General features: G+C 42.6%; 1 protein-coding gene across 3 annotated transcripts in view; it reads right to left on the reverse strand.

The window, feature by feature from the left end:
• BMPER (BMP binding endothelial regulator) overlaps positions 1–11,717 on the reverse strand; it is a 103,793-nt gene extending 92,076 nt beyond the window's left edge. The window contains exons 1-2 of one of the 3 annotated variants that reach the window (XM_058421851.1): positions 11,647–11,717; positions 10,013–10,098 (exon numbers count right to left, since the gene is read on the reverse strand). Coding sequence is in view for 1 of the 3 variants with exons in the window: in XM_040072327.1 (XP_039928261.1) it covers positions 10,013–10,098; positions 10,916–11,030 (201 nt within the window). In the remaining 2 variants the exon portion in view is untranslated. Of the gene's footprint in view, positions 1–10,012; positions 10,099–10,915; positions 11,031–11,646 lie in introns of those variants that run through there. The other 2 variants (XM_040072327.1, XM_058421852.1) reach the window with 2 other exon arrangements.
• Positions 11,718–25,545: the final 13,828 nt, after the last annotated feature.

A 25,545-nucleotide genomic window follows, 5' to 3' on the forward strand; every position in this document is an offset into this window, starting at 1 on the left:
TTAAGTAGCCCTAGAGCAGTCGTTTATCAGCTCTTCTCCATCTCTCCCAAACCATACCTCAACCATACATCCAGACATATAAAAGAACAAGGAGACAATCTCAGGACCACCAAGGTCTGTAATTCTTCATCCACTAATAAGTCCTAAGACAAAACAGAAAAACAAATGCAAACATATGACTCTAGCTGCCCATCAGAACAAATTTTGATGATTCCAAGCCTTGGGGAAACTCCCATTTCCTATTGAAGCCATTCGATATAACTGAACATAAACATGTCAGGGTCAGGTAAAAAAAAACAAACAAACAAACCAACAAAAAAACAAACAAACAACAACAACAACAAAAAAAAAAACCTGAACAATGAAACACATAGAATTCTATCCTATGATCTGACAGAAATCTGATTTTCCTGGACAGAGCTATGCAACATATTTGCTTGCATCCCTCTGGTTGTGGAGGAGCGTAAGGTGCTGCTGCCATGCCTCAAGCAAGAGGTTTAGCCATGAAAGAGGATTTGAGCCACACCATGGCCTCATGGGGAAAGGGAGCAGCTGATCCTGCAACCAGCTGAGGAGCCTGGGGTTACACTGAGCACACCTGGGATGCCCAGAGCTGAGCTATACCTGGTTTTCAGTGTGAAGCAGAAATGGCAGTCTCCAACTTCTCAAGCCTTACAGGAAGTTTCAATACTGCGTGCTGAGGTTTATACACACTTTAGGCTGCACTGTTACCAGGTGAGCGACTGCCGATGCCCGGTGTGAACTAGATTATCTCTGGAGCAAAACACAGTGAAACCAGGTCAGCAGAGCTCTGAGGCTGAGTTAAAGATAGCCCCACTCAACCTCTAATACTGAAGCTTCAGGCAAAGGTTTACTTGAAACAGAGACTCAAAAAAACTGAGACTGCAATTTGGGAAAACATCAGGTCTTTGGCATAATTTTTTCTACATGGCATTTTATCACATCCCCATCCTTAGTACTCACAAGAATAAATATATCTCAACTCTAATGCTGTTTCACCGTACTGCCTTTTGCCATAGCACTTCCCAGCACACACGTACAATGGTTCCCACTCTGAAAAATCTGGGATACAGTACAGAAAATGAAAACTATAGCCAGGAGGTTGATGTGTAGAATGGATGACAAAACAAGTAAAAAGGTTGCAAATCATAGACAATGCATGAAGACAAGTTATTTGCTCAGCGAGGTGGTGGTACACAGTCCTACTTTAACACCAGATTATGGACAACTATCTGGAGCAAGTGGATTCTACACAGGGGGAAATTGGGGGAAAAAAAAAAAAAAAAAAAAAAAAAAAGCCAGGAAAAGAGTCTAATAAGTAAATGGAGAGACAGACAAAAAGTATATGAAATTCAGGTGTCAGCACACAAGGTCAGCTTCTGGGGATGATAAGGGATGAGATCCATGATATACTTGGACCCAGAGCTCAGTACTTGATTTAGCTGGATGCAAAATACTGCACAGAGCTCAATCGGCCAAACAGTCACACTAGGAGTTTTTTAGCTGCAGCTTAATGCATAAGATGAAGAGGCCAAGAGGCCTCAGAGGAAGCAATCACACCAGTTATTAGGTACACTATAAGCAAGTACCAGTATGATAGTCATTTTAATAGTAGGAATACAGGTAAAGGCTTTTATGTAATATTGGGGTTTTTTCTTCACAATGGCCTTTTATTTGACCATAAGCTCAATATAAAGAGGTTGCACTTTCATTTGATTTTTTGGTTGTTTTTTTATTATTTTTCTTCTCTCATAATTTTCTATTAAAACATGATGGAGAAATAAAACCAGATATTTGGTGGGGAAAAAATATCTATTTTTATACAGCAGCACAAAGCAGAGCAGCAGAAGTACTGACACTGTGAGCCATTCACTTACAGAACCATAATTCTTAAAAGGACCATTAACAACTCAATGGAAGAAACTTGAAAGCTAATAAAAACTATATACAGGTAACCGTATGCTTTTAAAATGCCATTTTGATATTGGACCAGCTCTTTAATAATGTTTTTCTTATTGGCAATAAAAAAGTGTCTTAACTTAGACCGATCCATTTTGTGCTTATTGTAGATGCATTCCAAAGACATTTGCAAGTTATATTACATTTTTCCATTTAGTTTATGGCATTTTTGTGCCCTTCATACTTTTCCATGTATTATTTATGCATATTCTTTTGTATTTGAGCAATCTGATCCTTTAATTATACCAAAGAGGATCTCATTTTCATATGTGATGGATTGGATCTTCTTCATCGTTACAGTGACATATCACCAGCTCTCTTCCAGGAGGATTTTGCCAAGACCTATAATCAGTTCAGCACTGTGTGCATATGTGTATCAGCTCAGTGCAGCTGACTATGCTAGAAATGTGCAAGTAGTGAACTCTACACTATCCCATGTGGTCTGAGAACAACATGAAATAGCTTCTTCCAGCCTACAGATTTCCAGAAAGGTTTCATCATAAGCTGTTACACACAACTGTGTACCGCATCCCCAAAATAATCGTCACAACAAAGCAGAGGGATCTGAAGGCCAGCATACCTGTGCAGGGATGTGCCACAGTCTGAGGCAGCTCTTGGATATGAAGTGAAGAAAGTGGACGTCAGAAGTTCCACAGAGGGCACAGACACAACAAATAATACTATACAATCCTTTCTCATTCCCCAGAAGAGGAAATCAGATGAGACGTTGCATGTGGCACTACTTGACCAGGATGGGCATACCTGTATATGGAACTAAATTGACTTGAACATTCCTCAAAGCTGCTGATAGAAAACTTCACGGATCAAGCCAGGGTAACCATCCTCTACCACACAGTTTGTCAGGCAGGTCTAAGTCTTGTTTCACAGGTGTTTTGCATGAATTAAGAACAAGCACAGGTGAACCTACCGGAATCATCCTACCAAAGCATTCACAATCCACCTCTGGGTCCTGATCCAAGCCACTCCTCTCTTGCAAGACCTTCGTATATACAGATATATACATATTCATACATACATTCCTTTAGTTTCTATGACAAAGCCCATATGGGACACCCTGCTGCACCAGACATGGTGTTATGTCTGGGTTTTGTTTTCAGGGTTTGTTTTCTGGGGTGAGGGGTGTTGGGTTTTTTCATATAAGAGACGGCATATACATCTGTAATTGGGAAAAAACCTAATAAAACTTTCATCATGTTGGAGCATGTTTGCATTTCAGGAACCTTTCGTGCACCGATCGAAAAAGCATTCTCTTTCGGAGTAATATGGGGGCAAAATCTATCAGTACACTACTGTATCGTAGGCTTTTTTTGTCCCTCTGTTTATTATTTTTGTGGGTGAAGAGAAAGCTGATTGTATTATACAGTAATAAGGACCAAGAATATTTAAATTGAAAGAAGATGCAGTCTTGGTAGACTCTGTAGCTGATGTACGTAAACTATTGAAATTAAATTAAATAAAACAGGTATGAAAGAATTGTTTGATGATTTTCTGTTTGGTTTTTAATATGCACTACTCCACTAAAAGTCATCTGGGCCGCATTATACCTTGAAGCAACAACAATTGAATCCTCATGTACTAAAACACTGCCATCTTCACTGAACATGTGTCAAACACTTGCTCTCAGGCTAGCTACGTGCTTCTAACTTGTGCACTGTGCCACAGAAATCAGCTATGCTATAGGTAAAGAAGCCCAGCACATCTAGCAGCTGCTTTGCTGTAGTCTGCAATGAGGACATGGGGTTTAGGACTGGGCTTCTTTTTGGCAGGGGCTATGTGTGTGCAGGGGGGAACAAATGTCCAAGTTAGTTCTTCAGTTTTTCGGTTTACTTGCACTTGGTTTCACAAATTTATTAGTTCAAGCTAGGCAGAACACTAGGTGTTAAAATGACAAATTTAACCTAATTTTTTATGAGCAAAGGTCAAATTATACACTGCTCATTTGGATTTAAAAGCGGAAATTTAAACTACGGAATGATGTTTCATGCTGAATAAAACTTATGGCAATCAAAGCTCTGATTTCTGGTTTCCTGAACTCCTGTCTCCAAACGTTTCTCAGATTTCCAACACTTGGTTATCCTTTCTGGCTTACATTTATTTCCTTCTGCTCTGGATTTAGGTGATAAAAGGTTGAGACATATGATTACCACTCCTCAGGTGCAATTGGCAAGTTTGAGGCACAAGCATGAGGGAAGAGGGGAGGAGGAAAGGTGGGGGAGACAGCTCTGGTTTAGATGTGGTTTGTCAAGATCACTGCTGGCTTTTATCAGCTACTTCTCGACACAACTCACTTTGTTCTAAACTATGCTGGGCAAAAAAAAAAAAAAAGATAATAAAAGACCCTTTTTCCCCATTAAAACCATACAAAAACTCAAATCATTCAATTCTAAAAGCCCTTGCAATGTCAAGACCACCATTAGCTGAGATACACATATCTATTTCTTTGCATTTCCTCACGTCTATCCTGTCCATTTCAGCTTGCATTTTTGGTATGTTCATTTTGAAACTACATATACCACTGGCCAATAGATACATTATTCTTGGATCCCTGCTTGCTTCTGGCAAGGTGTTCAGGGTCCATGGAGATGATGACAAACCAGCACGAAATGACATGACTCTCCACACCACCACTGGCACCACCACCTGTCATCGTTGTCACTGCTGAGCTCATCTCACCTTCAAAAAACTCAGCACTCAGAACTTTAACTCAGGCTAAGTTAATCCTGTGGTCTTTTTACATTCTCACCCTATAATTATGCACAGGTTCTCATTTCACCTATTTCTGATGGACTGACTGCAGCACTTTTATGTCTTTTCCACGTGTATGTTGAAGGGTGTATTTCTTGAAAGCAAATGCTATATCAGTTGTGAGCCTGCTTCTATTTTGAGTGTTAGATATCTTCCAGACAAAAAGCTGTACCAACAAAAACTCTGATGAATTTGGTCATTTACCGTACTTGTACCAGAGCTGAACTTAAATATCCCACACTTGTTTTAAATGCTGACATTCAAATAAAAGGAATCTAATCAAAAATTCCCTTAATAGTCTGTTAATAGCATTTTCCCCCTAACATTTCAAAATCCTCAATATACAAAAAGTCCCAAACTTACCAAAATGTGCAAGGCTTTCATATTTATGAAGCCTTGTTTGATTGTACTAACAGAAATTTACTTATGCTTCCACTACTTTTAGCCTAAAACTTTCACATATAAAAGGGAAAGATCTGAAACTGTCATACACAACATGTCTGGGTCCTCAAACTGCACAAGATGTGCAAAGTGCTCCTATGGATTAAAAAAAAGATCATTTTTCCACAGATGTGGGAGGATAATTTTAGAAGATAATTTTTGCATTAGGAAGTGTAGCTATAATCACTTGCAGTCCTAAAGTTTAATAACTGGAATCAATTTCTCAAAGTGAATCAATAGAACTCCATTATGAAACCATCAAGATTATTTTTTACCTATAAACATCATTACCAATTCAAACTAGTTCCCTAAAACACAAATTTTTTTCACTCATCTTCATAATCCACAGTTTCACTACTTTGATTTTCAGAAGCCAACAAAACTTAAGACGTTTTTAGTGTTGGCCATCAAGCATGACATAATGTCAAAATCATATGCTCACTAACTTTTTTTTTTTACCATCAGAGGCCACACCATCATCTGAAAGAGTAGTTTTCCTTTTTTTGAAAATTTTTCTTCATAGGGTTGTTTAACTTACTGCCCATCACATCCAGCATTTCCTGTGAGTGTTTACCTTCATCTGATACAGAACTTGATGCAGCTGAGAGCATTTCCCATCCTTTCATCAGAAATGTCTTTAGCTATAAACACAGTTGCAATGGGATGCTCAGCCACGGCACAATCAGAAAAACAATTTTCCAGTGCAACTTCTGTGTATCTGTTTTACCCATCAGCTCTGAGTACTTTCTCCAATGTCTGTGTTCAATGGCATATTAAGGTGAATGCATTTGAAAGTAGGTACTTTCAGTTGCCTTCAGCCTTCTTTGACCTTTTCCAGTAGGGCAAATCTCAAATCCTATGGAGAACAAAGTAGGATGTAGCATTTCCACAGACAGTGCATCTCCAAGGAGATGCAGAGCCACAAGACATTCAGAGTGGAAGTGGGCAGAACACCAGAGCACTCTGGCTCTAACAGCATTTTGCAGATAGCAACAGCAAGGCAATAAAGCATGCTTCACCAAACCTCTGGATCATGAAGACAGCTTTAATTTGTATTTTGCCCATCCACGCCTCAGAAGAAGCTCAGGAGAGCAGACACACCAAAAACCTGGCATCTGTGCAGCCTGCCTGTTGTCAGAGAGACACGAAAGAAAATGAGTATGTTCAGACTGCGACTGTATCACCCCCATCCACTCATATAGTGGAAGTGCATGAAGTAAAAAGCAGTGTCTTTGTAGTCAAACCATTAGACCAGGAGTTAGGAGACCTGAGCTTTCATCAGTCCACCAAGAAATTCTTTGTGGATAAACCACATTCTGTTCTTTGACTTTGATGTTTTTCTCTGAAAGGGCAAAAACAAAATGGCCATTTGTTGCACTCAGCTGTAATTAATGACAAGTTCTTTGGAGATCAAATTCACTCATGTTTATGCCATTGCTAAAGTGTGGTAATTGTCAAAGCTCACATTGAAACTATTGTCTTAGAGATATTAAAGAATGACCATTTTTATAGCATTATTAAGACCATTGAGACATATAAATTATGAATTTGGGAAGTCGAGATTTTACGCACAGAGACCTATTCAGCTGGTAGTTCTTGCTTGCAGAGCATTACAGTGTTTATGTACACACACACCTACACACCCTTAGTCTTACCTTTTTCCTTAAAGGCAAGAATCAGAGCTGTTCCGTGCACTCCAACACATTTCATTTTGACAAGCAGGGACATCCAAAGCAGAGCTATCTCACTGTGGGTGCAGTGCCTTTTTATTAGAAAGCACTATCTATAGTTCATAAGTGAATGGCTTACCTCACACTATATATGAAACCTCCAGCACAAACCCTCCGTGTGAACCCCTCTATCACCTCAACTTCTCTTTTCACATGTTAGAGCAAGTGCTCAAGAATGAGCAAATCTGTTTTGCTAGCTAAACTTGGCTGTTTCTCAGAAGATCCTCACCAATGTCCCTTTTGTATTCAAGATTCAGGGGTTTGTGTTAACAATAAAATTTTAAACAAGAGCTAGAAGCTTCAACCAAAGCAGTGTCCACAGACAGCAGTCTGTGCCCTAGCTGCATTTCTTCTGCTTATGTTCCTACCATGAAGATCAGTCCACCCTGTCTCTGCTAATCAATGAGAAAGACAACTTTTGGTTTTGGTCTTCCTGCCAAGACTTTCCAGTGGTGTAAAAGGAATTGATTTTGTAATTGCTCTTTGCATTCTTCGTTTCATTATTGCAACTTACTCATAATCCATGAGCTTCCAATATTTACCACATTTACTCTTAGAGAACTACCTGTTGTTTTACCCTCCAAAATGATTTAGCCCGTTAAGAGAAAGCCAGAGATCATTTTGTTTATACTGCTTCCCTCTTGCTGGGATGCATCCGCATGCTCCACAGGACAGTCTGCAAAGTTCTGTCAAACACTTGATGTTACAGTCCCTGCATTTCAGTTCTGTGTCCTCTAATTTGCGAGAGGGGCAAAGTCCTGGAAGGGAGTTAATAGAATCATAGAATGATTTGGATTAAAGGACCCCAAATATCACCTAGTTCCAAAACCCTCACCATGGACAGGGATGCCACCCACTAGATCAGGTTGTTCAGAACCCCCGTGTCTGGCCTTGGACACTGCCAGGGATGGGACATTCAGTTATTTAGATATTCCTCTTCACCCCCAAGCTGTTCAGATTTCCATAACTTGTGTTGTTATTTATGGCAACCTGCGGTCATAGAAATGGATCACCACTAAGGAAGACATGCCATAATCCAATCTGCAATTTCAGTGACACACATTACTGGTGTTTTTAACATAGGTGCCCTCTGTTGAATTTTCTGTCCTCTCTTAAACAGTAATTGCTTCCTTTCTGTAATAGCTGATCAAGCTCTCTTCTTAATTGCTCACTTCTTACAGTATGAACATCCATCAGGTTTACCCTTGAAGAGTATGATCAGTCTCCCAGAGAAAGTTGAATTGTTATTAAGCTCACTGAATTGTTATTAAACAATCATTATTTCTCGTTGAATGTAAGGCAATCTGGTTTTCTCTTCCCTCCTGGTCACAAATCACCCCACTGTTTCTTTTGTTTCGTCTCTTCCCAGATGTCTTAAAATTGATCTTTTCCCTTGTGGCAGGCCAAAACAAAGATTTCAGCAATGGGCAGTCCAATAAGTCGATGCTGTGGATGTTGCACAGCATTAAAGCCAGTATCTCCAGACTGGTTTCCTTCTCCTCTACCAAGTCTCCCAGCTTCCAGTCCAAGAAACAGAGATTGCATTTATCCTTTGGCAGAAATAAAGCAGAGTGTAGCCAGGGCAGGTAACTGCAGTAACTCACTAGGCATCTGTGCACTTAATAAAACATAGTGTTCTCCTGGCACAGAAGGGAGCCAACTGCCCTCAGCTGCCATTTCACTAAAGTAAGCCCTGCAAACCACAGGGATTTAGAGTTCTTACATCCAATGCTTTTTGCAGTTCTTCATGCTCGCACACTAAAAGGGTGCTCATTGATTTAATAAAGCCAAGGTCTAGAGAGATCTATAAATACAAGTGTTTTACCCTCATGCATTATTGCCCTGATGCCCAAGACTGAACTTCTGCTCTTTCACAGATAAATTGCTTCCTCGCTGGTTAACACTAGCTTCCATTAGCAAAAGTGGTGGCAGACATATTTGGGAAGGTGATCCATGATAAAACACAGCTTTGTCTCTCTTTTTGTTTTCCCTTTGATTTCTTTACTCGCCACATCCCATGCTCCTCTTTTTCCCATCCAACTCTGCTCAGAAGAAATCAATAATGAATTCTTTATCAATATTTCTTAAAATGTTATCTATGAGTCTCACTTAAAATCTACTGAACTCAGCGCAGTGACAGATATCAACCTTGAGGGCCTCAAGATGATCTTGGTGCTACAGTTGCCAAAATTGCCTTCTAAAAGGCAGTCTGAAACAATTCTTTACATCTTTTATAGACTCATAATAATAACAATAATATTATGGGGAGAGGGTGTGTTGATATTTCAATCCTAAAGTAGAACACATTCTGTACATTCAGCTACTCTCTAAATTCCAAAATGTAAAATATAGGGCTTTCTAGCCTATACTTTTCTTTGCATTCAACAGCAAATTAGGGTTTATGGCTTTTATTTAAAAATATCATAGGAAGTTTTATTTAGAATGACTGTTTTACGATAACTCCTAAGCCTTGGCTTGTCCAACTGAACTGCTCCCAAAAATGCTTAACTCTGAAACAGAACAACAAGGAAGCAGAACGTTTCTCCCCAAAATGTGTATCAGCTAGCTACACCATTAACCACTGAACTCCCACCCCAGCAGGCAAAGCACTCTGACGAAAGCATCACTTGTGCTTTCACTGTCATGTTATTACAGCCCATACAGTCACGTTGCTGCCTTCACCTTGCACCCTGATGGAGTTCCTCACCCACCAGGATTGTGACAGGGAGCAGGTGGGAGCTCAAAGCAACAGCGTTTCCAAACCTTTCCTTCTTTTTTGCTGAGCTACAAGCAAAGACTTCTGGGTGCACCCCCAACTCTGTGAAAGTTCTCCCCACAAATTCACATGGTAAACACGGCTGCACAATGTCCTGAAATAAAGTCATGTACAATTTTGTGCCCGGGTTTTAAAGTCAAATAAATGATTGCCAGATCATGTATTGGGTTACTTTCCATTAGCTCAGCTCTGAGATAACCTTGTGTTACATAAAGGCAACAGAGTCACCCAAGATTTGATTATGTGAAACATTTCCCGCTCTGTGTAGTTAGATTTAGTACACGTCTGAATGTTCTTACTAGCTGAAATACACACTTACCAGGCAAATACACACTATACAAGGGTTGTCTGTGATAAAAGGTATCTGCAGAATTTCCCCTTCATTTTCACATTTTGCAACCGATCCTGAAATAGAAATAAAAAATTTTAAGTACTAGCATATTTCATTTTACCCTGGCAGTTTTCGAAACTATCCTCGCCACACTCACGTTTAACCCTTGCTCCATTCCTAGCCTTCGATTTTAAACCCTGCTTTCACTTGTCCAATTTAATCAGGCAAGGATGTTCAGCGTCTCTGCAAGGTTCTAAAGAGAACGGGGAAATGAGTGGCCTTCTATTGCTGCACAAACCTAGACTTTCTTTGTGCCCAGTTATAGCAAAGAAGGACGCTTTTTCTTCTCTCGGATGACGTGTGGAGAATAACGAGTACTCCATGCAAAGCAGGACACGTCTATAACGATAGATCCAGAGCCCACTGAAATCAGCAGAAAGCTGTCCATTGCGCTCTGAGGACTGCAACCAGCACAAGCCCTAAACCAAGCATCCCTTTCATGCGCGGCAACCGCTCGGCAAATGAGTCAAAATTAGCAGGCTGACTGTCAAACGGAATCAAATTAGGAAACCCTTTACGGCCCTAATGCTGATTAGCCGGTATTCTGTCATGCTGGCATCACTCCTCAAGTCTAACGGCTCCTCACTTGCGCTAGAATTTGATTCCCACTTCCCTCCGTGCCCCAGATCTCAGGAAATTAAAACCCTCGAGGGGAAACAGGGAGAATGGGGAGGAGGGAGAAGAGGAACAAGAAAACTTTTTCTGTGGGGGGGAGAGAGGCACGGCTACGGTGCTCACCTGCCCCACACCACGCGGCTACACCTGGGGCCGCCCTCCCCGCGCAATGCCACCCGGCGCAGGTGGGCCCCGCGCAGCCCGCGCCCCGCGTACCTGTGAGCAGGGAGGAGGCCGGCGCCCCGGGCAGGCACAGGACGCCCAGCAGGACGGCGGCGGAGGCCGGGGAGAGGCGCGGGGCGGCCGGCCAGCCCCCGCCGAGCCGCGGCATCATCGTCCCGGGGGTGCCGCTGCCCACCCGCCGGCTGCGGGGCAGCGTCCGGGACGCGCCGTCGGGCGGCGGAGCCCGCCCACCCCCGGTGCGCCCGCCCCAGCACCGACCCCCGGCGCCGGGCAGCGGCGGGGGGGTGGGGAGCAGGACGGGAGACCGCGGCCCGCCGGGGAGTCCCACCCCACGGCGGCACCGGGGGAGGGGACTGTGGGTGCGGGGAAAGCAGCTGTCAGCGCCTGCCCCTCGGCCGCGCACCCCCTCTTTCCATCACCCCCCTCCCTTGCCCGCATCCCTTCTTATACCTTCCTCTCCCCATAGTCCCTCCTCCGGCACCCCCCGGCCCCCATGCCTCCCTCCCCCCCGGCGCACACACGCACAGACAGCCTGCCAGCCCCAGACCCCGTTTCCCTGCCGGGAGATGCCCGGCCACTCCCTCCCCGGCCCCGCCGAGCACCTCCCGGCCCGGCGGCGGCGTCGGGGGGCTGCGCCCGCGGCAGCTCGGCGGGAGGGGCGGGGGAGAGGATCGAGGAGAAGAGGAGGAAAGAAGAAGAGGAGGAAAAGGTAGAAGAGGAGTAGCAGGGGAGAAAACGCGGATCCTCGGGCAGGGCCGGGGTACCTGGCCAGAGCGCGTCGGCGCCGGTTGCCTCCGGCGGGCTCGTCCCCGGCTTGTGTCAGTGCCCTTCGTGCTGCGGGCAGGTTTTGCCAGCCGCCAGCGAGCGGCGAGAGGGAAGGAGGGAAAGAAGGAAGGGAGGGAGGGAGGGAGGGAGGGAGCGAGGCTGTCAGCCGGGAACTCGGCGGAGGGGCTCCGCTCCCCGGCTGCCCGCCGGGCCGGGACCGCCGAGCTCCCCTCGCCCGCCTCTCCAGCCGCAGCCGGAGCCGGCCGCTCCCCGGGGCCGCTGCCCCCCGAAGGGGCTCCCTGCGGCCCTCCCCGCCCGGCTCCGGGGCTGCCTCTCCCCCTCGGGGCGCCCGGGGCTCGGCACGGTCTGGGCTCGGCCGAGGCGCTGCGGAGCAGCCGCGGGGCAGCGCCCGGGGCCGCGCTGTCCCTCCCCGAGCCCGGCCCGCAGAGCGGAACCCTCGGCCCGTCGCTCCCCGCTGTAGCCCTCGCAGCTCCTCCTTAACACTTGCCGTTTGCAGGTCCGCGATTTGCCTTTTCAGGTGTAAACACGGGCAATGTAGCGATAGACATCGCCGACGCCCGGCCTTTGCGCTCGCAGGTAGGCGCGGGTCTTGGACGGGGTGACACTCGTGGCTTTTGGCGGGACACTTCTGTGACGGATCTTCCCGATCCTGTTTTACAAATCTATTTCTTTCAAACTGTGATGTTTCATTTGGGGAAATGAACGCTCTGAAACAGACTGGTCTGACAGCAAGGTGCAAAATACTTTCATATTCCTAGACGTTCTTATTTTTTTTCTTTGGGGGCTGCATGTGAGCTGCAATTTCCAAAATGCTTACAAGCGGTGGCAAATCAGGTGCATGGCAGGCTGGTGTATACAAGACTGCTTCAAATACATTTTACTTCCCGAGAAGATGCAAGACAATTTGATTTGCAAGTTCATTTTGTGAATAAAACCCCAAAGCCAAGACCTTTGAGAGTCTACAGCTTTGTTTTAAAAAGCGAGATGCATACACCTCATTTCCAATACAGCTTGTCACCTACCTTTAGGGTAGAAAGCAAAAGTCCTAAAACAGCTGAAATTGTACCTGTGGGAAGGACTACAGAAAACTGATATGGATCACCTTCTGGACATCACTATCAAAATCCCTCTCCCTCAGGAAAGGAAACCTACTTTTTTCTTCCAACCTCAGTCTGTACGGGTTGAAGCTGCTTAGGAACACAGAATAATTTAGATGCCATTATAAGATATTCCTTAAAAATACAAGTGCGGTCCTAAACTTTCTCCATGCTGTGTAGAATACATGATAAACTCAGTATATAAATACAATGCACGCAATTGGAATTTTTTTTTTTCATTCTGGGAAGTGTCATTTTTACATTTCCATGTATTTTAAACAAAGATAAGCCTGTAGAGGTACATTTTATTATGCACTACTCCAGAATAGATTTTCACACATCCACGTTTTTTCCATTGGAAAGATGTACTGAATCCTCTGGTACACTGGCTTTTTCTTACTTCTCTGTCTGTAATCAGTGGTTACATTTCCCTTTTCTAATTACAGTGCAGCCACAGCCTTTCTAAAGCAACAGCCATAGGAAAAATAAATCTACCCTAATAATTTCTTAAGTGACAACAACCACAGGAGAGTGCTTATATTATCGAATGCATCGAATCTTCTCTTTATCCTGGTCTAAAATTCATTAAATATTAACATCACTCGGTGTGAGAAACATACAAATCACAATGAGGGCATCAAATAACAATCCAGGCATCCAAGTAACAGCAGGGAACATACTAAAATAGTCTGGAAAATGCAAAGAGGAAAGTTCTTTATGAAATGAAGACAAGAGGTGACAACAACTGAGCATCACACTAAATCACTGCCATAATTCATTCACTTAAGACAAATACTTCATGAAATCATACTAAGGCAGGGCAGTCACAAAGCAATATGTATATATTTGTGATGTGATTTTCCTTTTCCCATGGAAAGAAACCATTGTGATCGTCACTAAAGCACCTTCAACACACTGATTAGGCCTGAAACTTACCTCTGAACACATGCAGCATGAAAACATTGTCCATGGGATGAGTTTTCTCCATCTGTGCATCTTCCATGGCAGCAGCAGTGCTCAGGTGAGGAAATTGCCCATCTTCCTTGCTTGAAGTACCTCCTGAAAAGGGAATTTAGGTCTCCCTGTACCATTCCTACTCCACACGTCACTGCCTATTGCTGTCCAGTGGAAGAGGACTGGTGCTGCCTGTGAGTCTCCCTGGTTCCCTATCTCCTCTGTCATCTGGGAAGAGGGGAGATGAGAGAGACGCTCATCCTTAGCAGCAACCTTTGTTGCTTCCTTGATATTGATAATGATGACATATCACAGGGGAAGATCACTCATTTAAATCTCTCATGAAGTAAAACCCAGCCTGGGAGGGAAATATACCATCTTAATCCTTCCCCACCTTAGTCTCACCCACTCAGTGCTACAGGTTTGTCTTGGCTTTTTATCTCTTCCCTTACCCACTCTCCCAAGCCTGCCTTATCAGGGATCAGCATCCTTTTGTTGTAATGTTGTGTTGAGTTTCAAGGTAGATTGGTCTTTTTTTTTTTTTTTTCCTTTTGTATCCCTGTTTGAAGAGGTACTTATTTTTCCAAACAACAGTCAAGGCTGTGGTCAGTTTAGCAAAATCAGAGGGTCGCACTAAAAAACAGTGTCCTGCTATCAGATGCATACAGTGGTTTTGTGGTATGCCAGCAGTTAAAACAGAAGTCATGTCATCAAACCACTTACCTCCTTTGTATAAGCATTACATGGTATCAGTTGTTATTGAAAGGACACGTTCATTAGCTCTATTTAGTGGCTGGCCTTGGCTCTTCCAGTTGATGGAGAGGTAGCTGTTGACAATTACCACTTTGTGTGTCGTTCAGCTCCTTCTCCAGGGATGCTTTCTCAGTGGTCAGCCATAAAAGAATGTCACACATTACCTGGTCACTCAGCACCCACCCTAAAAGAAAAACAAAGCTTTATGGTTAACAACAGCAACAGTGAAGAAGACAGTGGTCACATTCATATTTCTCTTCAAGATTTTAACTGGCAAGTCAAAATCACTACAAGGCCCATTCTTCATGGGCTAGAGAGTTCTTCCAGAAGTGGCAGAAGGCAACTAGTCATTAGAATTAACAGGTGGGGTTGTTTTGTTTTCTTTAGGGAAGTAATTTTACTGGGTCTTGGACATAGGTTGTCCTAGGGTTTCCCAACCATGCAAGAAAGAGTGTAATAAACGTGCGTCAACATCAATACTGCAAGTGTCCCTGCTTTTATTGCTAATACATTATTTTAACACAGTTTCTTTGTGTTTATGAGACTCTCAGCATTAAGGAAAAAAAAATAAAAATATGACCCAGATATACACTGTATTGAAGGCTCTGTAAATTGGCACAACTTACTGTTTCCAGTTCTGGCTTGCTAAACAACTATGCATTTACAAGGTACTGAAGGTGGTTTGCATATCTGATCAAGCTTACACATTTCTATTGTTATTAACAACTTGCAAAAGATAAGGAACTCTCATCCAGTAACTTACACCATCAAAACAAGGGTCAGGGCGAATACATTTGCTGTAGTTGGGGGGTGTGGGTCCGATAAGTTTCAGCCCTGAAAATTCTTGCAGAGAGACCTGTAATTTGGGAAAGTGTTTTACTATTGTGGTGCATCGGCACACAGCAATTGAGAAGCTCAGTAGTAACTCATAGGATTGTGATGAAGACATGGCACTTTCCTGCAGGAGAGCAGCTGGGAGTTTGCAGTTCATTCCTCAGTACTGAGTGGGCTGCAGCCTTTGAAATGCTTTTGCATGTTCACTCATTTCAGTGCTTAATCCTGTTTCAAAGTTAAGAGTATTTGCCAGTGTGGGCAAACAGTATTTCTTGCACAGCCACTTCTCCTCTAGGAGATGATGTTAATAAACCCTGAGAGTAGCCTTATTGTGTCAAAGAGGTGCTCCTGACAAATCTCCCCTTCTGCAAAATATTCAGAAAACTTAAATGGATGCAAGCAAGGTCTGGAGACCACACCAAGAGGTTTTAAAACTGTAACACGATTAAAAATCACATATGGTCAAAGTCTTTAAATAAAAGCAAAGTAAAAAACGTATCTAAACTTTACAGTGAGACTTACTTGCATAAATGTTTATAAATTTTATCAAACAACTCATAATTTTGACAGTTTTCCATAAACCCCTGGAACATGCAAAGCATTTAATTTATTTGTGGCAAGATAAAGATAATGAGCAGCATTTTAAAAGTTTATTAACATAGAACGTCCTGGCACAGTCATACTTACATACTTCTATTGTTTAAATTATATTTTCTAAGAACTCAAAGAATACAGCTTATAAAAGGGAGCTTCTGGTTGCAAAAGCATTCAAGATTATCATCATCATCTGTATTCATAGAAAAGCAAACCAACCAAACAGCATAAATTAAACTGGATGCAAAAGCCGGCCTTACCTCGAACTGAAAAATGCTTGTGTGCAGCAGAAAATATGGCTCCAGTATGGACACAATAGTCTGCTGTAATAGTCCATATCAAATATGCTAAAACAACAACAAAAGAAGTAAATTACTGCAGAAATGTTGAGGCCATCCTAGTGATGGGATTCCCAGCAGAAGCTGTTCCAGAGGCCACAGGCCAAGCAAACAGAGTAGAGCGATGTATGCTGGTACTCCTTTCTGTTATTTCACTGCTGTAAATCGCTTGCCTTCCAGAGAAATTAAAAATTATTTTGTGTGAGTTATGTGGGTTACGGTTACATTTACCCTTGAAACATCTGCTGTGTCTGATAAAGGATAAGAGCTAATGAAATCACATGAAGAGTGGCACAGATGAAGTACTGCTTTGTTTTCAATTTGTGAGACAAACCAAACCCTGCATTTTGCCTGTCTGTTCTACTACCTGATGAGTGCAACAAACAAGACGTACTCAAGAAACGTTCTATAAAATGGAAGACTGATTGATTAACTGATTGATTGCAGATGAGGACGGACCCTGTCTGTACTAGAGAGGTTCTTTAACCCACACCCTGCCCCTGCAAAAAAACCAAGATATGCTTTATTGGGACAGAAGACTGTTCCTTCCAGCCAGGATCCAGTTGAGAAGCAGCTACCTCTACCCAGCACAGAAAAGCAAAGGCTTGCATTTTTACTAAAAAACAAGTGTCCGTGGCATGCATGTTGTAAGGTCGTCACTTCACCTACTAAGAGTGTACCCCATGAGCTCATTCCTCTTGCTGCTGGTCTCCTTTCACAGCAAAATTTCTGGTTTTGTTGGTTTTTTGCCTCTTTTTTTTTTTTTTTTTTTTTTTTCTTTTGAACGACATCCAAACGCTTGAAAACTCAGAGGTGAGGTTTGGGGAAGGCGATACGCCGAGCGGGAGCCTCCTCTGTCCCGCGCGCGCCCTCATTCCCGCCCAAGGGAGCGGGGGGCGGCGGGCGGGCGCTGTGCGGGGCCGCCGCCGGCAGGTGGCGCCGTTGGGAGCGCCGGGCCGGACGGGCCGGAGGCGCTCCCGCGGCTATCCCGGGGCGCGGGTCCGCTGGGAGCGAGCCGGCCGGCCCCCGCGCCACCGCGCCTTGCTCCCGCACCGGCTTTTGCACGGTCATTCATTTCGGCGCTTAACCCTGCCTTAAAGCTAAAAACACACTCCCCTGGTTTGTTCTCTGAATGTGGCTTCTCACTCTTCTGGCTTTGTCTCTGCACAGAACACTCGCTTTTGCTGTCCCCGCGGTTAGTACAACAGGCCTTGTTTTATCCGGAAACAAAAGAGTTTTACAAAGAACCCCTATTTATTGTTATTTTCCAAACACAAAGCCCGATCAACTTACTGATTCCCTTTTATTTCCAGAATATTTGCTATACAACGTTACAGATAAGAAATGCTCCTTACCCTTTCTTCTTGACTTCTGATTTAAGTGAAGCGCACTCAATTAAACATTAATACCCTATCAGTCCTGCTGACTGACTGTACCACACATACGGAAAGCAATGATCCCGCAATCACAAGCAGCCTGGTAAAGCTCCATCCATCAGCATATGTTCAAATAATGCAGCTGAGCAAACTGGGGCGAACCTGCGCTGATCTGCTGAAATTTCTGCAAGCTGTGCAGTTTCATAATGAGTAACGTAACCATTATTAAAGAAGCAATAGTGCAAGATTTAGTAATTATACTAAGCTGCCCACCACTGGCTTAATTAAACCCCGGATATTCTGCGTACACTTAAACCAAGTAGATGTGTGCACACACACACTCACCCACAAGAAAAGGCAGAAATAAGAAAGTACACTAGCAACAAAGCAGAAATTCATTAAAAATGTATTTCATTTTGCTACTGATTTACCCAGGTCAAATTAATCTCAGACCTTCACCAGAAAGAAAACACAGAGCCACTCAGGGAAGAGAAAAAAATGTACTTCCAGAAGGCAGTGTAATTCATCTACCTGCCTCTCAGCTATCTAAAGCTCTTTCAAGAGATGAGAGCAACATTAAATGTGCCAGAGGTGGGCTTTTGGTGTCATTACACAAATCTGCAGGGAGTTTTTGCCAAATCCCCAAGTTGTCTGACAGTAGCATACCTCCAAATACATCATTTAGAAGCATGAGGTGAACGGAGACAGGGAATAGTATTTACTTTGGGAAAGTATCAGTCACATGTCTTGTATATATTAGCAGGTTAAACCCAGGAGAGGCAGCTGAATTACTTGTGACCAAAGAAAACAATTAATCAACAGTTTTAAGGCTTCACAGATTTTTAAATATGTATTTACATGTGGTGTACACTATTTATTTTAGGTATCTTTAAACCTAGACTCTGAAGTCTCAAGTTGGCAGCTGACAGGTCTTCCAAGATAAAAAAACATCTTCTGAGAGGTTGTTTGGTGATAAACTATTTTCAGACAGAAAAGAATTTGTGGCTTAGGGGATCTGGAGTTTTAATTAAGCTAACTTGAAAAACAACACTGAACTGCCTCTTTACCAAGTTACTTAAAATTCTAATCCGTTTTAATATTGTTAAATATTATTTTAATATTGATCAAATTATCTTTATTATTCCTATGTTTGGATTAAATTGAAGTCAGTCTATATGGCTGTAGGGTAGCTTGTATCAGTATGGAAGTCAGATAATAAATAAGACAGCTATTATTAGACAGAGAAAATTATGGTGCTGAAAGTATTTCAGAAACTGCTCACCATGCTAATAGACCACATAATTTAGACCCTTTCCCTGAATTCACACATTAGAGCAGTCCTAATGAGGTCAGTGTGAATAATGGGCAGAAGGTCCTCTCCTGCAGGCACTTGTTGCAGCAGGTGCCCAGAGGAAGCCAAGATAACTCCGTTCAAAAGTGGGGTGACTGCAGCATCAGGGTGCCTCTGTGTTCAAGGTTCACTTTGTGTTGGATTACCAAAGGAATGGGTCCCTTCTTCCATGGGAGCTGCCAAGAGTAGAAATTTGGGTCCACAGCCTTCTAAAAGTGGCAGCAGTGAGTGCTGTGCAGCCAGCCAGCCACACCTCTGGCCTGAGGATACATGATCATGGTCCAGAAGCTACTGAGGACACTCCACCCGGTTTAGTTATCCCGTACAGTTATCCAACTGGCAACAGCCCTAAAATAATCCACAAACTCAGCTAAGCAGCTGTTCGCACCTAGGGTCTCCCAGGCTTCCCTGGGACAAAGTGGTGTCATGGAAATTAGACAGAAAGAAACCCAAAAGTCCAACTGGAAGCCTCTGGAGAAAAGATGCGTGATGGCTCCATGCTTACAGACTACACCATGCAAGCTGCATGACTGGCTGCCCACTGGCATCTCTTAGATGGCTTGAGTGGGACAGCTGCAAGATGGAGAATCCCAGCCTTTCCCTAGAGATAACCCAGGATGGCATTTCTAAACTTTCACAATAACTTTCTTAGACGGGTTTGTTTTGAAGTGTTTACTTTCATAAATGCTCCTGTGAAGAAAGAAAAATATCAAATAACATATTACAGAATTGAGGGTTTCTCTGTCCCACAGTAGAGCTGCTTTCAATTGCTGCTGTGCCAGCAGTAATGAAAACAACTGGACTTCTTAAAAGACCATTTCTGTGCATCTGTATTTTAAAAAAATCAACCTCGTGATCCAAATGATGATGATTTCTCATCTGAGCATTTCACAAAATGACAATGCAGACCATCCATTAGACAAAGTAATTCAGTGAGCACTAGCCAGCACTCACAACGGTTCTGCGCTTTGCTTTTGGATCCACTCCAGCTGAATGAATAGGCAGCACATTTCCCAAAATGCAGGAATTTTGCTGCCATGAAGCACACTGAGAACAACAATCAAGCCTCAGCTTTGTAATGATAGGATTTCAAAAAATGGCCATTTAATTTAAAGTAGTCTGTGGTTTGTAAAGCTGTTTCTACAGAGCACACAGAGGATAAAATGCACATGCTTTCACAGGCTTTCAGCTGCTGGCCCAAGTGCAAAGAAAGATTAAGGTAAGACAGCCTGAATTTACATGATGCAAGCTAGAAGAATCAGGAAGAAAATATGGCTCTGAAAACTATACTTTGTTTTGTCCTAGAAGAGGGATAATGCAAACTAAGTATTTTTTTTACAGCTAGCAGGATCCGGCCAGATTGCAAAGGTATGAGCATGAGAGCAGCCAAACAATAGCTCTATTCTCCCACAACTAATTTCTCCAAATCTGGAGTTCCCACACTGAGCCACTGGCCTTTAGTTTAATTTAAAAATGAGTGCAATCAAAAAAATTATTGGTTAGTTTTGATAATTCAGGCCTTAGCAAGGGAAAGGACAGGGACTGAACCAACCCTAGCAGAATGTGGTACAGTAACCCCACAATATTCCCATGGGCACACAGTGAAGATCAAGAGAGGTGTGGAAAACAGTAAGGCAAGGCAAAAAACTCTAATACCAGCTTGTGGGTATTTTCTAAGCACCACTCTGTGGTATAGTTTACAATGAGTGGAAAATATATAAAGGGGAGCCAGAATACACGTCTGACATGAACCAGGTGAAGGCACAGAGCTGCAGGAATCTTTGGTGAGTTTTAAGGGATGCTAGCACCACCTCTGCTGGAGTTGTGTGCTGGAGCAGGAGACTTACCCTTGAGAAGTAAAACTGCTTTGTAAAACTCGTTTCTGCTCTATTCAGCAGAACAGAGGAGCCTGTGCAGGTGTGGGGAAGGGGAAGAAGGGCTACTGCATAGCTCTGGGGCTGCGCAGGGACACTGTCTGAGCCTTGACTGAACCCAGATTTGGTTTGTCCTTGCTCAGAATAAAACCCACACTGTTCACCACAGAAGCCACATGACTAACAATCTAGCTTTGAGCAATGATGAAGTAGGCACAAAAAAATTAAGAAGAAGGGTGCTCCTTTTGCTTATGCCCCATGGCTGGGGGGAGGGGGGTGGGTGGTTTGAACAAAAATGTCCCCTGGCCACATTGGTGAGTAAGTTTACCATTTTGGGAGCTGCTGCACCACACCCGTGGGATGGTGAATCAGGGAGAGTTATACAACTTTGCTATTTATGGGAGGTTTCACCCACTTACCTCTGCTGTGCTGCTCTCTCTGCCTGCGGTTGTGCACAACCAGTTTTGAAGGATGGGTAGCCAGGAGTAAAAATGTTATGGAGAAGGAATAATTTGTCTTTGAACTTGGTGAATAAAAATTCACAGTAGTGAGGGCAATCACCAGAAAGAGACAAATAAATTTCCAATCAGAAGTTAACCTGGAAATGATTTGGAAAGGAATACAAAAAGTCACAGTGCATGCAGATTTCAATAAATGTTATGGCAAAGCCTCCCCCAGCTCTACGGCAGCAATCCAAGTAAAAAAGTATACAGGTAAATTCCTGAACTTCCTAGCTCAGCCCCCAAGGTATGGACACACTCACTGGTTTGAGATCTAAGAAGTCTAATTCAGGTAAACCCTTCAGGGTTCAGATTAGTGTTCTGGATATCTCTAAATGACAGTGAACTGGAAGAGCATTTGTAGTTGTTTTTCTGGCCAGTGCAATGATCCTGAACAAGGAGGACCAAACTGTGGTTTTGTGCAATCAAATTGTCAAGCTGAAGGTAGGGAGCCTACCAGGCTTAGCATCTCTCAGCATTCTGTAAACTGGAAGCCAAAAACCAGTGGCTAGGCTTGAAAAAGTTGATCTTGGTGAGCACAGCAAGAAAGGTTAAATGCGCGAAGCTCTGTTAGTCATTGGGATTTATTTGCTCAGTTCTAACTTTAACTTTGGTTAGCCCAATAAAAGGTATCACATCACCGTCTGGGTAGCTGTCGAACAAAAAACAATGCAGCTACCAACTTTCCTCCATTGGATGACATACTTGGGCAGTAGCCCTTTAAAAAAAAGCATCAGTTTCTTTAGTGCACATTTGGTTTTCCATTCATTATTTTCCTGATGGTGAAAGCAATGTTATTCGTCCCAGAGAATAATAGATACATTATATTTCAAAAGTTTAACCAAAACACACAGTTTGCTGCAAATTTTCCTTCTTTCAGGATTTTTAAAACACACCTACAAAGTGGCTGCTGGGCAAAATCATCAATTTAAAGTCAGTGGAATTTGGTAGGAAAAAAGGCAAAAGGAAAAAGAAATGAATGACAGGATTGAAACAGCTGACTGCTACCTACAAAAATGTGGATGATGAGAAGTACTAAAAGCAAAGACTCCTCTCCCCATGAAATGAGCTAATAAATGCTAAACATGGAATGACTTTTTTATAAAAGAGACAAAAATAGGGGGGGAAAGCCCATTTCTCTGTGGCAACTGGCATGGGAGCATTTGGACATGATTCTGCTGGGAATCCAGCTCTTTGGGTCTCCTCTTCATCCTTCCATGCCTTCTAAGTAGAAGCCAGAAGGGACAAACCTCTATATTTGACATACTGTTGCCCAGAACAAGGGGGAAATGCTCCCCTCACAAGTCACACTCCTCCTTTCTGCTTTTGAGACTTGCACCCTGAAATAGGCAGTTCAGTGTCATGACGAAAGAATCATGTCGTACCACCATGAAATATCCAGTTAATGCTGGAACAGGGCATTCAAATACACTGCCGAGAGAAATTCTCTTTGTTTCTACTGGATCAGAAGCAATCACCCCATATTAACCAAGCTGTATTCTTACAAGTTCATAGGCCTTCACTGCTCAAATAGAAGGAAGACACTACACATCCAGGCAGCTGGAAAAAGCAATTTCTGTTATATATGCAGTAACTTGACTGCTCTCCAATATTTATGGATCTTGACTTCATTATGCCATCAGGAGAAAAAAAAAAAGTACAATAATTCCCTTCATGCCTCTTGTAATTGAATCCAACCATGATTATAAAATATTGTGAGCATTTGAAGTAACTATTAATTACTGACTGCTCACTTCATAATGAATTGGAATATCATCTGTTATAGACCAACTTTTTCATATATTCTTTAAAACTTCCAAGATGCTGTGGGACTGATCTATCCTTTAAAAAAAGTGAAGTATTAAAATCAATAGAGTAAAAACTCTTTTTTTTTTTTTTTTTTTTCCCAGAGAGACTGTAAACTTTACAAACAGTCTCATCAGATTTCACAAAGTAAGGAGGACTGGTCTAAGTCATCCTTGGATCAAAACCCTCGCTGGTTCCTCAGCTTGTCTAAGAATAGCACCGGTGCTACCTTCATTAACAATGATAAAATGTCTCAGTATAGTCAGAGGACACTAGAACTTCAAATTTTTAAATAGTATGTGAAACTCAGGAAATAGTAATTGGAACAAATGAAATAAATTTAGAGAAACCATTGCAACTTTTTAAAGAGGGCCAAGCTTTGTGCTGATCAAATGTCAAATTAAGTAAGTTCATTCTTCTTAATAGAATGTGTCCTGGAGACACTTTCTTCCCACATGCTCTTGGTTGAAGAGCAGAGGGAGAGTATGCTGCTCCTTGCTCCATTTCCTAAACTATTCGTAGTGTTGCTATGATTGTTGAAAAGCTGCTAGCAACATCCTAAGAGTGACTTGATCTATAAGTGGCTGAAGTAACATGAATAAAATGCTTTGGGTTTTGTTTTGTTTTGCAAAGGCCTATTTAACATGCAGCATCACTCTGCAGAGAAGCGATAACTTCTAGGGTGCAGGGTGGCAGCTATTTAATGAATACCCACTAGCTGAGCCTCATGCATATTGTATTTTAGGAATAGCACCTTTAGGAGAGACCCTCATAATTTATTACATCGTCTAGCTATGAGTTCAGTGGTGCTTATATGTCATCTTATTTTGACATGCAGCCCCCAGTAGTAAACTATGGATGCTCTCCTGTCAAAATCAATAGCAAAACACTCACTTAAATTTATGAAAAGTAGATTTGGGCCTCTAATCAGGTTACAGTAATGATTCAGGATGGCTGACCTCCCTTCAAGATTTCAGGCCAGGCAGCAGCTTACACAATTGGAACTGTTTTTATCTTGTTTCTGCAGCTGAATATGCTGTCAGTCTGCTGGAGCTGTGGTGGGGGTAGAGCTATGATTGGCACTGATCATTCCCACTTAGGAAGCACTCCAAGTCTCTATTCTGCTCATAAAGATGAATGAAAATATCAAACACTGTTACCACATTGTTCTAGAGCATTAACTAGTTTTGCAAAAAATAATTTCCCAAAGGAATATTTTTTTATGATGACAGTGTGATGTTACAGTGGCGCTAACAAACAAATGAACAATACAATATGTTGATGCTATATCAAATGGAAAACACTCCCATCAGAGTTAACATCAATTTACATGGTGTAGCCTGAGGGTGGGGATCTCTTCCAGGGCTTCTGCTTACTTTCATGATCTTTTACCTGATGCGTATGCAGGATTTTGCTCAATCCTTTCATTTAAAGCAAAAGAATGGATACTGAAATCTTCAATTCAGTGGGTTCATCTGCAAGCATGAATGCCTCTTACAGACATAGTAAATCCAAACACATCCAAAATCATGCAAAAGAAACATCAACCTACAATAACTGCACATGAAAATAAATTGGTATTTTACTCCCTTTCCTGACTGCAACAACATGAAACTCTTGAAAAATACCACAGTCATTTAAAATAACAATTATATTTATTTAAATCTACGTTCATGTTGCATTTGTTCGTACTCCTTGATATGGCAGATGTAAAGATAGAGCAGTCAGGACACACTGTCAGAGAAAACCAGGTCAATTCAATTCGCTGGGTTGTGCTTCCACTCTATAATTAACTACAGCACTTGCCATACATTTCATGCAAATAGAAGTGCGAAGCATCTGCTGTGATCTGCTGGTCTCCTGCACAAAGCACATTCCCCCAGGTTAGCAGCTTCTATGCAGCAAGCAACCAGCTCTTGCAAAGGAGAATAGAAGCAATCATTCCCAATACTATTGACTACTACAAGAATTTACAAGACAGGAAACAAAAAAATAGAGAGGAGGTTCAAGACTCTAAAGCAAATTTCTTCAGTGTTTATATAAGTAATAAACTCGTGTTGAACTTGGTCTAGCTAGAGTATTAGGACAAACTCTCATTGAAACAACGCATTCATAACCACTTTCTGCTTGAATGAATTTCGCTAATTATAAGCCTGGCCCTGTGGGCACGTGCCCTCGACAAGATCGAGGCTCATGGAGCAGCATAATGCTGTACAAACTTTACCTTTGAGCTGCAAAGGAGCTAAGTCACCTGCAAACAGCACATGAAGATACCACATAAATACCAGAGCAACCTTATGCTATAAAGGAGTAAATGAAGAAAGCAGCAAGATGTGAAGGGGTGACAACAAACAAAACTGTGGAAAACTCAAGGTTAATTTCAAATGAAGAAGTGATACA

The sequence above is a fragment of the Hirundo rustica genome, chromosome 1, assembly GCF_015227805.2.
Source record: "Hirundo rustica isolate bHirRus1 chromosome 1, bHirRus1.pri.v3, whole genome shotgun sequence".
Lineage (NCBI taxonomy): Eukaryota > Metazoa > Chordata > Aves > Passeriformes > Hirundinidae > Hirundo > Hirundo rustica.